This window comes from Choloepus didactylus, chromosome Y (assembly GCF_015220235.1).
Source record: "Choloepus didactylus isolate mChoDid1 chromosome Y, mChoDid1.pri, whole genome shotgun sequence".
NCBI lineage: Eukaryota > Metazoa > Chordata > Mammalia > Pilosa > Megalonychidae > Choloepus > Choloepus didactylus.
This window is the reverse complement of record NC_051335.1, coordinates 29232520-29248533: the sequence shown is the minus strand read 5'-3', so window position 1 is coordinate 29248533 and position 16014 is coordinate 29232520. Positions and strand designations below refer to the sequence as shown.

Here is a 16014-nt window from a genome sequence, read left to right as displayed (position 1 = left end):
CAAATGCCTACCTTGCAGCCAAAATAAATACGAAGAGGTCCATATCCTAAAACTCATACCCTTATACAGTACTGGCCTTCAGGCATTTCTAACTCTTAATTTAAACAACTGTAATAACCTTGGCTATCTATCAGTTTCATAAGAGGTTGGGGGTGGGTACAGACAGCAAGTATACCTGATATTAAGAAGTCACAGCTAACAGGCTGTCAGAGAGAAAACAGGCTATAAAAAAAAAGCAGTCAGTAACTTCAAATACAGCCATCTGAAACTATTAAATGTAGGGGGCAAATAGTCCTACACACCTGAGGCATCACTAAACAATAATAGCTATTCATACAATATATCAGGTTTTGAATACTCTGCCCCCTAAGATGGACATACAATTAATTTATTTAAGATGGTTAAAAAACTTTTTAATAAAATACTATTTTGATATGTTTTAAAAGGCAGGGTTCTTTTACCTGGACATCTTATATAATGCGTAAGTGTATTATCTTAAAAATAGAGTTGTATATTTTAATTTCCAGAACTAAAAGCACAGACTGTAATTTTTGGTTCTGCAAAACATGGGTAGTGGTAGAAAAGAGATACAAAAAGTTTAACAAAAATCATTGGATAATATGTTTGCATGAGAAGGCAAAAAGAACAAAGAACTGAAGGGTAAGAAGACCTAGGTTTGAGTCTTATCTCTGTCAGGTAATATCTCTGTGACTGGTCACCTTAACCTGTCAGTCTGAGTTTCTTCATCTATAAGATACAGATACTACCATCACATACAGGACTATATAGGCACTTTAAAAAGGTAATTAATTATCCACAGAAGATGGGAATGAGTGGTAAAGAGAAAGTCAGATGTCCATAAATACATCTTGGTGCTAAAAAAAAAAAAGTGTGTAAATAATCAGCAAGCTTAAAAGGGAAAGAGTTTAAAGATAATAACTGAAGTGAATCTTGTTTTGCATCCATACCCAAAGACTTGGTCATTATATTTAGATGAAAATTTCAAGTAGCTGTATCTTGCAAAAATGGATATAGTTTCTTCAACATTTTCAGACCTCATTGTATGTTTCTATCTTTAAATGAAAAGGAGGTGAGAGAACACTCACCTTGATTGAAAGTCATTATCTGTGCTTGTCCGAGGACTTATGAGTAGATGACAAATTAAGGGAAAACAACTGAAAAAAAAAACGGCATCTCAACTTTTAGTAAATCCTTCAGCTTTCAGGTGTAATTGGTTCTAACCAGCCAAGAAGCCTCAAAGTTTACCAGCTCTGCTTGTCTAACATCATTTTGCCCTTCTATGCCCCATACCTCCAGCCCAAGGGACTCTCTGTTCCTTTTTTTCTCTGGGTGATAATACAGCCAGATAGACTCGAAATCTCTTGGTAGCATAAAAGAGCCCTGGTCACCACAGAAGTTAAAAAAAATCAAGAACATCAGGTCTCTTACTTCTAGACTTTGTACATTTTAGAGGGTTAACCGGAGGGACCATTTATAAGCACTTAAGCATTTACACTCACACTAGAGTACATTCTAATACATTATTAGTATCAAAGCTTGCCATACATTGATTGAAAACATCATTAAGATGAAAAGGATATTGTTTCTTTTCGTCCTTTCCTCCTGAACTGTCCCGTTTCTCTTTCTTTTCTATTTTTTCTTTATCATGCCTGGATTCCTATAAGGAATGGAGAAATTAGTAGGGAAAAGGAAAACCAATTACAAAAATCAGCTCAAAAAAACCCATTTAAATACCCAGCAGAAATAAAAATAAAACTTATTTACCATGGCACCAAAAGCATAAGCTACATAAGAAAAAATAAATAAACTGGATTTCATCAAAAGTAAAAACTTTCATGCAAGGACACTATCATAAGAAAGTGAAAAGACAGTCTACAGAATCTACAAATCACATACCTGATAAGCGTCTAGTACCCAGAATATATAAAGAACTCTTACAACTCAAAGACAAACAATCCAATTAATAAATGGACAAAGGACTTGAAAAAAATTTCTCTCTCAAGAAAATATACAAATGACCAACAAGCACATGAAAAGATGCTCAACATCATTAGTCATACGCAAATCAAAACCACAAGGAGATGCTACTTCACACCTCTAGGATGGCTATAATCCCAAAAAAAAACAGAAAATAATAAGTGTTGACAAGGATGTGGAGAAACTGGAACTCTTGTACATTGCTAGTGAGAATGTACAATGGTACAGCCACTGTGGAAAACACTTTGGCAGTTCTTCAAAAGTTAAACAGAATTACAATATGGCCCAGTAATTCCACACCTAGGTATATACCCCAAAGAACTGAAAACAGGACTTGAACTGACAGTTGTACATGAATATTCAAAGCAGGATTATTCACAATTAGTCAAAAGGTAGAAACAACTCAAAATGTCCATCAACAGATGAATGGATAGAAAAAGTTTGGTATGTCGTACAATGGAATATTTTTCAGCCATAAAAATGAATGAAGTACTAACACATGCTATAACATGGTTGAATCTGGAAAACATTATGCTAAGTGAAAGAATCAGACACAAAAGGCTACATATTGCATGAGTCCATTTATATGAAATGTCCAGAATAGCTAAATATACAGAGATAGACAGCAGCTTGGTGGTTTCCAGGTGCTAGGGGAAGGGAAGAACAGGGAATGATAGTTTAATGAGTACAAGGTTTCCCTTTGGGGTGAAGAAATGTTTTAGAACTAGACAGAAGTGATGGTTGCACAACACTGTGAATGTACTAAATGTCACCAAATTATACACTTTAAAAGGATTAACTTTATATTACTTTTACCTCAATTTAAAAACTGTATTAAAAAAGATCAGCCTCTTATAGAAGTTTTAAAACTTTCACCTTATGATTTTCTAAAACTACAAATGTGTATTACAATGCTTTATAAATACTACACATTTACACTTTAATAATAACTTGATTACTTTTTGGCAGACGCATGTGATTTACTTTGAATATCATCCAAGTGACATATAAAATACCCTTAGTATCTAAGAGAATGCACCCTACACTTAATTTTAAAATCAAATACAAGTTAAAAACACATTAGTTTTTTAAGAGAAATGTTATAAAACATGTTTTAAATCACAAATAATGGAGACTTTATTACACTGTGATGGCTAAAAATACATGTGGCCACATTTTGATCTCATGGGTGAAGAGAAAACAAAGCAAAGAATTGTGGGTGGAGGAAAATAAAAACTACAAAAGGCCAAAACTCAATGAATGGAAGTAGGCAGGAGTAGAAAGGAGAAGAAAGGGATTTCAAAGGTAGACTAACTCTACCTCCCAGTAATTTGGGACTGAACTGGTTTAGATCCCCAAACAGATAACCTGCTTCCCTTAATGCCTCCTCTTCCCACCCCTGAATAATTAGCAAAAGGTTATCTGTCTAAGAAAAAACTGAAGATCTGCTAAATTTTCAAAGTGTTGATTTTTTAAAAAGTACCACTACTCCTCTATTTTCCTAATTTACCTTTTTGCCACCGGATGAGATTTTATCCTTCTTTTCAGATTTAAAAGAATTGCCGCCTTTTTCTTTGCCTGAAGATTTTGACTTATTTTTTTCCTTGTCTTTCTCATTTGCATAAGGAGACTCACATGGACTTTCACTTTTGTGTTTTGAAACCCCCACTAAAATTACAAAAGAGAATCATGAAAACCTTTACCAATTCAGTTTGATGACTGCTTCAAAGGTATTAATAAATCGACCTACTTGTTCCATTTTCCTCTTTACGCCTCTTGGTTAAGTCCAGTGGCACTTCACGGTCATTGTTTGAATGATCCTAGAACCAAGAATTGTGAACTACATTGATCAAGGGTTTATATTTTTGCTTTAAAGTATTAACTTTATACAAGAAGGGCACAGCTAACTAGCACTGGAAAATATTTGCAGTAGTTTCACATACTTGGTACAATGTCATGAAAGACAAGCAGAACTGGTAGATATTACTAAGCTGAAGATTGTTATTGTAGAAGATGCCAACACACTTTAGGGCTAAAATACCAGTTAAAACAGTAAATAACAGACTGCTATGGAAAAAATTGTATTAAAAATTAAAGGCAACAACATGCTACTGTATATGATAATGAGCTTTCCAAACTAGTTTTTTAAAAATTACAAACCCTTTTCCGCTCTTTCCTGTCCTTTTCATCTTTTTTTCCTCTCTCTCTTGATCTTTCCCTCGACTTGTCCAAATCTTTCTTGTCCATTTCTCTCTCCTTACTCTTGGACAGTGGTGGAGGAGTATGATTAATGTAGAGCTGTTAAATTAAGGCAATATTACTAAAGATTATTAGTTTTCCAGAACTGACATTGATTGTTTGCTTGTTTACTTAATGAAAGACAACTGGCGCTTAGACCCAAAGTCAAAACTGGTCAGCTATCTGGATTACAAGAAGTAAAAGAAAAGGCTATGACACAAATTATAAAAAAGCTTCAATTCTTTGTCTTCATAAAAAAGTATCATTTAAACTCAATCAGTTCATGATTGCTTCAACTGAGACTCAGTAAATTCACAGGCTAGAATTCTCCTTATAGCTCTACTGTAAAAACCTATAACCTTCATTATAAGACTGTGTAGGTAAAAAATAGTGACAGAATTTTCTCTACTGTAAAAAAAAGGTATAAACTTCCACACAATCATGGAAAATTTAAACAGTTCTGCCATCCATTGATAAGCAACCACCGACGACAGTGAGCAAAAGTATAAAACAGGACCTAGCCATGACTTTAGTAATGTTATCTGCCTCAGTGTAAACCATGCACAGTTTAAACCTCAGTTAAACCATGCATAGATTTCTCTAAATTATTTTTACAAATGTAAAGGTGGCATATTCTCTACTTCTGAAAGCACTCCAATTTCTATCAAATAGTCCCAATTGGCTGAGATTTGTCTTACTCTTTTTAAATAGCTCAGAAAACCATCTAAGTCAGCTGTGGAGGATGAAACAAAACAAAGACTGAAAATGGTAAGGCTACTGTTCTCCTTTACCTGTTCTTTCTCTGCCAAAAGGCCCATAGGCAAAAAAAGAAAAAAAAAACCAACAAAAAAACAAAGAAACAAACAAACAAAAAAACAAAAACACAAACAAAACAAAAAAAACCAACCAGTGAAAAATGAAGGAGCCTGGATATTCTAACTCCATAAAATTAAGAGGTGACCCTATTTATGTAAGTTGTAAACCTGGAAACCCATTATAAAAGAAAATAGTGAGGAAGTAATTAGGTAGGTCATATACCTAACCTTTTCAGTAATAACTGTGCCACAAGGTTATGGTTAGTTTAAGACAAGTAAAGTATTAGGCAGATATCCTGAATATAACTCAATTACATAACTACACAATTCTAGATATACCTTGGGAATGAAAAGAATAGTGAGTCAAAAGCCAAACATTTGTACATGAAGAAATCATTTGGTATTCAAAAGAATACATGAAAAAAAGATCATCAGTTTGAGAATTAAGAAATACTTATTTTTTAACACCACCAAACATTTTCAATTCAGTTGGTTTAGAAATACTACCATAACAATGCAGAAGTAGATTCTTTAAAATTTCAATGTTTAAAAGTTGATCAACTGAAATAGACAAAATGTTTATTAATCACAAAGAGCAAGAGAATGAGAAAACAGTCATGAAAGTACTTGTCCAAAAGGTACTCTTGCCAGGTATAATGCCTTAAATGACACTTAAATATTTTCTAATTGTGAGGTTTATTCATATCTTAGGGTAATAATAATGCTTATGAAACTGATAAAACAAAGGAAATAATGTATTACTGAAATACTCAAAGATGATTTGCCTATGGGAAGTACTGCTTAATCACTCCCAATAAAAGAAAAAGGGTTTGTGGTTACAAATAAACACAAGCACACATACAACACCTCCATAATAAAGTTGTTTTTAACTGTGCTTAACTTAAATTCTGTATTGCAAAAAAAATTGAGATATTTTTTCTAGAACTTCTGGCATCAATGTCCAAATATTTCATTCCTGTCATAAAGAGTCAAATAGCTCAACTGATACACAATCAGAAATTTTTAATTTAGAAATGTCCCCAATTCTATTCCTACTTTCTACCTCTGATCCCAATACTCTTTTCCACAAAAACATAGTCTTTCATTGCCTACTGAATAAAATGCATATTCCTTAGCAGCTTGAGCATCCCAAGCTTTCTATGATCTTTGCACAACTATATTCGACTACACAGCAACCCGATGCACTCTGCACCATGGCCATCACTACTCCCTAACACCGGTTCCTTTCCACCAGTCCACTTCACCTAAAATGGTCACTCACATTTATGCTAATCTCGTTAAATCCTACTTAGACTTTGAAGATAGCCATCAGTACTAGAATCCTCCCTCAACTCTCTAACTCCCTTTCCTGTGGCCTTTTGTATTATTTTATATTTACCCCCTTTTTTTTGAACTTTTTTGGGGGCAGGTACTCCTTATTAATTTAATGTCCTTTATTTTTACCCATAACATAGCTTCCAATATGGTAGGGGAGCTACGTTGTCTTTTCTACTTTTATACCCTTCCCAGTGTCTTGTATAAAGTGTACTCAATACATGTTTACCAAATGAATGATTCATTAAATTCATCTATATGTAGCACCACTGGATTTAATTCTTGATTTACTTTTATTCCTAACATTGGGATTTTTAAGGTCCAAAGAAGAATTTGGCCAATTTCCAAACTCTATTTACGAGAACACTGCTACACTGACTTTTTTGGGCTATAATGTATAAAAGAAGCCTCACTTTTAGCCTTAGGTTTCATTGGAAATCCTTATTTTAAATTACTGAATAGGATTAAAATCTAAATTGTTATGAGGTTTTTACTGCCACCCTCCTAAATTACAGAGATGCTTGGTTAAAGGAGCAGGCTTTTAATACTTTCCTCATCAAATGTAGTTGTTAGGATTGCTAGGTCAAAACACAACTTACCAAAACTAGAAATACGTCATTTGGAAATTGTGGGTGGAAGGTGAACTGACAGAAAAGATTTGGATACTAAGCTAGAATTTCCCTCCTTTAATCCTACTTTGAAAGCTGATTTCATGTATTATTTTATCCCATAGAGAGTGTGAAAGTACTAAATAATTTAATAAAAGCGAAAGCCCAGGAACAAAATATAACTAAAAAGTCAAACTAAAGCAGGGAAAGAATTTTATATGTACAAATGACAAGATAACATGAAAAATAGTTACATATCTTCTAACCTTCTAGAAAGTAAAAGCTACCTCAGAAACACTGAGGTTATAGATAATCGATTTTAGAGATCAAAGTCTAGTAAAAGAATTTTCATACAAGCCAAAAGACATTCACATGCTATTAAACTTTCTCAGACACATAAAAATGCAATGTCAGCTAGTATGCAAACACTTTGGATGCTGTACCAAAGTCCAAATTTCAAATATTTATTGAACACCTAGCTATATTACCAGGCACCATGTTAAGCACTAAGAAACTGAAAATTGCTGAGTCACATACTTATAAGAAATGTATTCATTCATACGCCATTTCCAAAACTTTCTGGTTAGATGTACAACAAATCTATTAAGTATTTTTAAATTCCCAGAAAATCACCATTTTTGTTTAAAAGGGGGTCAGGAGGTTGACTTGAATCACTATAATTTTAAAAATAAGACAAACAAAAAGAGGAAGGAACCCTCACAAGTAATGCTGAAATGTGTGCTAAGAGAAACTAATTTTAGTCCCAGCTTTAGTAACTAACTGTACGTCACTGGGAAAGTCTCGAGGACTTTTTTAGTCCATTGCTTGTTGAAGGGACCAACTGCCCTATATATCTCACAGTGTTGCTATGAGCACCAAGTGAAATAATACATATTTTTTTAATTTCACATGCTCTATTTTCAAAAATCTTTCACAACAGTGAGGTATCATGATCTGCACAATTGACTGGAAATTCCAGTTAACTTTAACAGCAGGTTTCAAACTGCTTCAAAGTATGTCTCAGGAAATAAAATACTCACAAGTTAACAGTGTTAACCCATGAATTTAAACTAGTACATACAAGCCACTGAAGGTTATGACTGTCATACACAATCCCAAACTGGTTATGAAAACCTACTATATTGCAATGTAGATTTAATTTAGCCAATAAAAAGTTTTCCTTTAAAAGAAAGTGCTCACAGGACAACTGATAACTTTTGTGGATCAATATAGTACTTTTTTAAAACGATGCTACAAATTTAGGTTACAGAACACTGGCTAATCTAAACTGTTAAAAATGAGTGCTTATTTGCCCAATATCCACAGACATTCCATTATAAAGCTATAGATCTAAAAGCAGTTAGTGATGCCAACTGGCAGTGTTTCAAAATTTTATTTTATTTTGGTCCACCAGATATAAGAGGAGGCAAAGCAGAAAAGTATAAAATCAAAGTAAAGAGGGCACAAATTTTATATCAAGAATAACAAAATAATATGAACAACGTACAATTCAACTACAATACTGAAATGATATCTGTAATAAAATATACAAACAGCACATTACTTTTAGTAGCCAAATATTCAGGAAAGTAGACTAATAGGAATTCATACTGACATGTGAAGACAACCACCAAGTTGAGTATTTCTTTCCAGGGCAGTAATTATTTTACATTAATTATATTTCCTGATATAATGATACAATTACCAAAAACTTTTATGGACTGAGATGGGCTTGGTTTTTAGAACAGGTATGTGAAAGCATACAATTTACCATTTGGTCTTTTGAGTTATTAAAAAAAAAAGCAATCAGAAAATAGCCTGGCAGATTTATTTTGAGAAATTAAATAAGCAAGCTCCCCAAAACAAACCAACACCTCCTTCCCCAAACCTTTAACTTATAGCCATATTTTGAAGCATAAAAGGAGACTGCATAACACAGCAAGCTCAAAGAAATTATAGAAATGTTGCCACATTACACACATTTTATAACAATCTCATTAAAAAGAACCATTGCCATCCATTGTTTCAGTTTGTGATAGGTATTTTAAAAGGTTATTCTAAGTAAGCAGAATACTTTTCCCCACATCCTAGCTTACTAAATTTACTGAGATTAGGGTATCTACTAAATAAAAGACATAAAGGATTTTTTGGTTCACTTAGGCATGATGATTTTAAAAGACTCAAACCTTTGTTGAAGACTCCTTGAGTTCGATGAGACTGTCCTGTAGAAAATGAATGGAGATGACAGGTGAGTGGCACAGTTCTCAGAACCCAGAGGAACTTTGGGAAGTATGGCTGTAACCTGGAAATAAACCAGCTACTTCTTGTGAGGATAAATCTCATGATGTCATTATCATATGAATATCAACAATAAAAACAAAAGCAAATCCACATAATGGGATTGTAATGCTAAAAAAACTAAACTGTACATACTCAATATAACAAACGAAAATCTTAACTTCGCTCAGAAATTAAAAAATATAAGTCAATGCCATATTTTTCATAGCTCTGTACTTAAGCTAGAGGCAATGTTAAGAGGCATAAGAAAGCAAAATATTTTTTTCTCCACAAAAAGGTTAAAATAGTGGAGGTCACTGTGGAAGAACAACATTGTTTTATATTTTCAGTTTTTCCTTAATTGGGAGGTTTCAAATTTTACTTTACTTGTGACCCTAATGCAAATATACACATATTTTATCCTAGCTAGCAAACTTAGTGGCATTATATAACAAGAAAACAAAATATTCTATAAAAAAGTAATTACAATTTTTGCAAAGTGCCTGTGATGGCGAATCTCACACCTCCCATATGAAAAAAGGTATTTAAATAAAAGAAAGAAAAAGAAATCAGTTACGGTATTCCACCACAGTGCTCTTGAAGAATTAGTAACTTACAGTTTTAAAAGTTCAATGTACTGTAATTTCATAGATTCCATGAAATTAGATGACTTTAGAATTAAAATTAAATATGGAGCAAGGAATGGCTACACACACGATTTTGTGCTGCAGTTGAATGCTTGGGGTTTCTCTTTGCTGGGTGGTAGGACTGGATGCCACATCTGCTCTTATCGTAATGCAAGGTTCAAATTGTTGGGAACCCAATGGGTATAAACAAACCTCCAAGGGAAGATACAACAGAAGCTGCATGCTCACTGAATATACACAACTACAGGAGAACTGATCACCAAGGAGACTTTAAAATGGAACTCCTTTCAAGATTCCTTCTTAGAAGGCACACATCGGTATGATGCTCATCAAGAAGCCTGATGAATTCAGAGGTATCTTGTTATCCTGTATCATCCAGGAAGTCTTCAGTGCTATATATTCTTCAATATTTATGTGGAAAAATAGGCTTCATTCTGCTGAAAAGATTCATTTGCTTGTAGCTACCATTGTACTCCAAAAAAGACTGCTTAAAGCAGTGAGGCACTTCTGGGTAAAATTTCTCTTGCACTTGAAACACTATTTACACAAAATTAGTGCTAGGTCCTTGAAGTTTTATTATTTTTAAATAATAAAAATACTCAATAGGAAAAATATCGGTCCACCAATATAGAAAAAATTCATTTTCTAATGCAATATGAAACCTCCAGTGGCTCCAGTGAATACTTGGCACAAGACTTGAAGGAAGTCAGGACACTGGTATTCCAAACAGATGAGCCTAACATGGACGCTGCCTTCCTCAGGCTATACTAACCTTTACTGTTGAGGAATGTGATGGAGAAGGGTGAGTATCAATTTTGCGGCGTTTTTGTTCTGTTAGAACAAAAAGAAATAGTCAGAATAAGGAATAATTGTACCTCCCACTTTTTCAAAACACTCAAAGGTAAATATATATAAAGAAAGGTAAACTTGCCCCTTTCAGGCTCTGCAATATCTGATCGGGGAACAGGTGACTTCAAGGACCCAGAAACTGCTGTTTTTCCTCCTCCTTTAACATTTTCCTTGGATTTCATATCCTTTGCTATATCTCTTTCTCTGGATGGTTCCTTCTCTCTTTCCTTTTCTTGAGTTGATTTTGATTCTACATTGGGAACAGCAGCGGTCTTGAATTTTTCATCTTTAGCTTTTTCTTCCTTCTTGAATTTTTCTTTCTCTTTGTCAGACTTAGGTGTTCTTTCCTTGGTCTCTCTTGCTTTTTCATCTTTATTTGGCCTCTCTTCCTTTGGTTTTTCTTTGCCATCTTTACCAAGTACCCTGGCCTCTGGAGTAGTAGCTGGAGTCTTGTCTTTTTTCTCTTTTTCTTTCTCTTTTTCTTTGTCATTTTCTTTAACAGCTTTGCTGCTTGAGAAGAAAAACATGAGATTTTAAGACAAATGATCATAAAATAGATTCCATGTTTAAATCATAAAGGATTTCTTACAGACTTAAAAAATCCTAGAGCTAAGGGTAGCCCTTTGAAAACTAAAGGAAACTAAGACAAGTAAAAACGAAGTTCTTCTTTATCCAGTAAGTAAAAAAACAAATTCATAAATAACAGATTTCAAAGAATGACATACATTCATAACGTTTAAGGATAATGAGGTAACAACCAAAAACATATCCTACCAAACAACCATTTAATTAGGATGTTAAATACATCACCAAAATTGGGGTACATACAAAATTTCAAAGTCCAACATAAATGACTTTTATATGACTCAACTACCACCCCTTTCCACTCGTGGCTAATGAAATTAATCATATACGAATTTAGGATTTTGATATATAGTACAGTGTTCCCACCTGTTAGAGCCACTATTTCCATTGCTTGAATTCCCTTTCAGTGTGGCATTAGAAGCTTTATTAACTGCTTTCACACCACACTGAGATCTCTCCCTTGATTTATCTGAAATAAAGGTAAGGTTTTATTTGACAGGCCGTTAAATATAAATAAAATACAATTTCACAGCAAAATGATTAGAGATTAATTAGAAAGAAACAATAGGCTGATTACTTCAACAGTTACATACTCTTACCTACAGAATTAAAAAAAAACACTAGTATTTTACTTGTCATGATACAAAATATTTCAGTTTTTTGAAGCAAAATGTATTACTTATAAGTTTCTACAAATTAGCATACCAGTCTCCTCAGTACTGCTTTCATCCGATTTAGATGCACTTCCTACTGATGATGAAGGCGGCCCACCACCAGGCCCATTTTGTACACTGGCAACTGCATTCCTCGGAGGGGGGTCTTTGTTATGAAACTCATTTTCAGGGATCATGTATGGCTTTCTACTTTTCAACTGCCCAGAGTAGCTGAAAGTCGCACAAAGTGTTTAAATATACAAACACAAATCAAAAGTACAAACATGGAATTTAAAAGAATAAAATTAGCAAGTTATTCACAACGCTACTTGGTTCTAGAGAAAAAAAAAGTTTTTCAGTAAGTTCTTCAAAGTCTTTATAGAGAGCCCTAGGTACCTTCTTTAATAAAAATTTCAATATAAACTAATACTTAAACTAAGCTGACTTTTTTCTTTTTTGCTATTAAAGACCTGATAACTCAACTGATGGTAAAATTAGGTTTCCTCCCAACCAAGACATATTATAATATGAGTTTTGAAACTATCATCCAGTATAGACTGGAATTTGATAATCAGAAGTGATAACTCTCACCAGCCTGTGGGAACATGATCGCATTATCTCCCATAATCTCCTAAAGTAAAACAGAAGATAAACTTCAACACTGTAAAACATTTTAAAGTCTTCAGACGCCTTTTGTCATCTAATCTTATAAATCACATTAAAGAAAGATTGTGTTACCCCATAGCCAACGCATATAGATCAGGCCTCTTCTCTTTTTCTTCTTGGCAGATTTTATGCAGTCTTCTTTCTAAAGCCTGACCCAGATTCAAAACTTTTGGGTACCAAGGGAGTATTTTTGTTAGCACAATCAACATATTTCTGATGTGAGTATATTCGCCTGTTTCAAGGCAATGTACTGATGCCTACAACAAAAATTTTAAGATCCATTATTATAATAGTATAAATACAGAGGAAAAAAAAATCCTACATCAACTCAATTCTTTTTATTTTACCTTTGTTAGTTTGTAATGCCACTTATGTACAACATGTCGAAAATTTTCATAGTCTAACTGATCAGCTTTATTTCCACCATCAAATCCAGTTGCCCGTAATATGGTAAGGAATCCTGGATAGTTTCCACATTCCTGCAAAAGTAAAACAGTTTGTCCCTTCAAAAGAAAATTTTGGTCCCCTCCCCACCCAAAATAGCAAAAGCTGAAACTTAAGTAGACTACACTAATGGTTTCAAATGAAAACATGATGTGTATCTGGATGTTAGGTAGTTGTCACATAAAGGTTCAGCTTATCCAATAATATCAATTTGGAATGTCAGTTTCAGACAAGGTTAAAACAAAAAGCACAGCAGTTTTTAATAGTGAATGAATTGTGTTTAAACACTTTCATAACTGAATCTTAAACTCAGCTCCTCTTTTAAAACTGAATAACCTAGAGAATACTGTAAGTGGTTATTATATAATAAATAGATAGAAGGACATTTGTTAGTCATACCTTTTCATATGTGGCTCTATCACTGTGCCACCTGGTCACAGTCTCTAACATGCAGCAAAGAAATCTCCCATACCGACTAGCTTCATTTTCAGTACAGCTTGCGACTGTGTAAATTATGTCAGAGAAAACCTACAGGAAAAAATGATTGAAAAATAAAGCAAATCAAGGCCAAAATTATTTAAAAAATAAAATAATATATTATAGCAAATCATAATAAACAGATAAATTTAGTACAAATTAATTTTCTCCTTTTATATTCACACTTGTAGAGATATTTGGGGATTACAGCTTTTGAAAGTAAATAGCATATTCATAAAGCAACCCCCCAAAACTATCATTTCCATTATCTAATGCCATAACTCCTTCAGCAAAGACTTAGCCACAGATATTACTGAGGTTAGAGGTACAGGAAGCAGAAGTGAGACTGACAGAATCTAGAAATAGGCAGCTGAAATGCTGGAACATGACATTACATTTTTTAAAACATAAAATGCAGTAACTTAAAAAAAAAACAGATGCAAAATCTGCTAATGTGACCATAATGAATAGCTTCCTTACTTCTACGTATGAAAGTACAAGCTTCTTGCATTTTTTGAGGGAAAGGAGTTAAGAATGGAGAAGAAAGTTCTACCTATTATGACACAACATATAAACCCAAATGTTGAGTTTATAGCTTAACTTAGAGGGCTTATTATGTTCCAGGCACTTTTCAAAGTGCTTTCATGTGTAGTGACTCATTTAATCCTCACAACAATCTTATGAAGCAGGGACTATTATCCCATTGTACCTAAGAAGACTGAGGCACAGAGAGGTTAAATAACTTGCCAGAGATCATCATACAGCTAGAAAGCAGTAGAGCAAGGATTCAAGTTCAGGCCCTTGGCCTGAGTTCATGCTTTTAACCATATACATAGTAGTACCCTTAGAGATTATAATGTTTAGCTATTTTGGCATGAGATTTGTTTTTTAAAGGTTGCAATAAAAAGAACTTACTCGATCATAGCAAAGAAGTGTTGAAAAATTTGGAGTTTTCTGTTGATGTACCAATTCAACAAAACGAGCACAGTAAACAGCATCAATTGCCGAAAAAATACATCGAGGAAATATACACAGCTGTAGAAATTTTGTGATGGTCTCATTTTTGGTAGATCCTAAAAGTAAGGGAAGACTATATTAAGTGGTAAACTTCTTCCTCAAGTGCCTCAAGGCCACTAAACACGACAACATATTAACTTTAGTGTAGAGAATGTTATAAAACCATAAACTATAGTTTGAAACCAGAAGGTCATGTCTGGGATAAGACTTTCATTTTTACTCTGTGGTCATTTTTCTATGTATAATTTCTCCACAAATATGATTTTATACAGAAGACTTGACCGAGAAGGTGCCAATAGTGTAGTTTTGAGTTAATAACTTCACCAATCAGTTCCTTTAGTAAACATGTGAACTTGATTCCACATTAGTGAATAACCAAAGAATGGAATAGTGAACACTGAGTTGAAATACAAACAGATTATACTTCAACCCCTCCAAAACGATACAAAGTTTTTTTTTTATAATTTGGTAGCAGCAGAAATGTAGCAATTCCAAAAACCTACTTGCTAAAAGCCAGTTGTCCTTTTCCAGTTTCAGTATCTGTAGAACTCGCTGTACATGTTCCATCTGTTTCTTTTCTTCTTCAAGAAGCTTGTCCTGAAGGGCAGTACAGTGCTCCTTCTCTTTTTTCTTTTTATTTGGAGGCTATGAAGTATAAATTAGATACTTATTCTAACTATATGCGCATTACCTCCCCCTTTTTAAAAAAATTAAAAAATATAAAGGGAAATAAATGTTGATACTTTATAATTTCTTCAACATGGATGCAGAGGTCTACTGGGATGTGCTGGCTTTACTTCCATGCAACACATCCAAAAAAAAGACACCCAGTCTTCATCAAAAACAGGATACCTCCCCAACACTATGATTAATCTTAATCATGGAATCATCTTTGATTTTTTTTCCCTTTCCTATAACAATTGTGCATTTTTAATACCTCCACCATAGTCTGTGCTCTCATTACCTCACACTAAAAATTCACCCCAAAAGCCACCTAGCTGGTCTCTAGCCTATCGCTAGTCCCTCCTCCTATAAAATGCATCCTTCATACTGCTGCCATGAGTAGACTTCTTAAAGTACCATTTTATCATTACCACTCCCCTGTTCAGAAATCTAAAAAAAAAAAAAAGCCATTAATTATATCAAGTCTACTTTTCTACCTGGCTTCGAATGTCCCACATAATCTAGCCCATCCAACCTATTCAAATTTATTACTAATCCCATTCCTTCTGGTAAAACTGGTTTCCTTAAAACCTATACTACTTCGCACCTTTGCTGGAGCCCAAGAGTAGCTTTCTTATTTGCCTCCATATTTCCAAATCTATCTTTGAGGCCTACCCAACTCAAGGCCCACTTCCTCAATAAATTCTTCTAAAGATTCTCCTTTTGGGAACTCCTGCTGCTC

At 33.9% G+C, this 16014-nt stretch overlaps 1 protein-coding gene across 1 annotated transcript in view; it reads right to left on the bottom strand.

Moving 5' to 3' along the window:
• Positions 1–1274: 1274 nt before the first annotated feature.
• Positions 1275–16014, bottom strand: part of THOC2 (THO complex 2) — a 175998-nt gene continuing 161258 nt past the window's right edge. The window contains exons 24-37 of the mRNA XM_037822774.1: positions 15113–15254; positions 14508–14665; positions 13515–13643; positions 13019–13150; positions 12744–12928; positions 12058–12236; positions 11719–11821; positions 10850–11274; positions 10691–10749; positions 9181–9216; positions 4159–4296; positions 3749–3818; positions 3509–3666; positions 1275–1678 (exon numbers count right to left, since the gene is read on the bottom strand). Coding sequence (XP_037678702.1) covers positions 1517–1678; positions 3509–3666; positions 3749–3818; positions 4159–4296; positions 9181–9216; positions 10691–10749; positions 10850–11274; positions 11719–11821; positions 12058–12236; positions 12744–12928; positions 13019–13150; positions 13515–13643; positions 14508–14665; positions 15113–15254 — 2076 coding nt within the window. The 3' untranslated portion in view covers positions 1275–1516. The remainder of the gene's footprint in view (positions 1679–3508; positions 3667–3748; positions 3819–4158; positions 4297–9180; positions 9217–10690; positions 10750–10849; positions 11275–11718; positions 11822–12057; positions 12237–12743; positions 12929–13018; positions 13151–13514; positions 13644–14507; positions 14666–15112; positions 15255–16014) is intronic.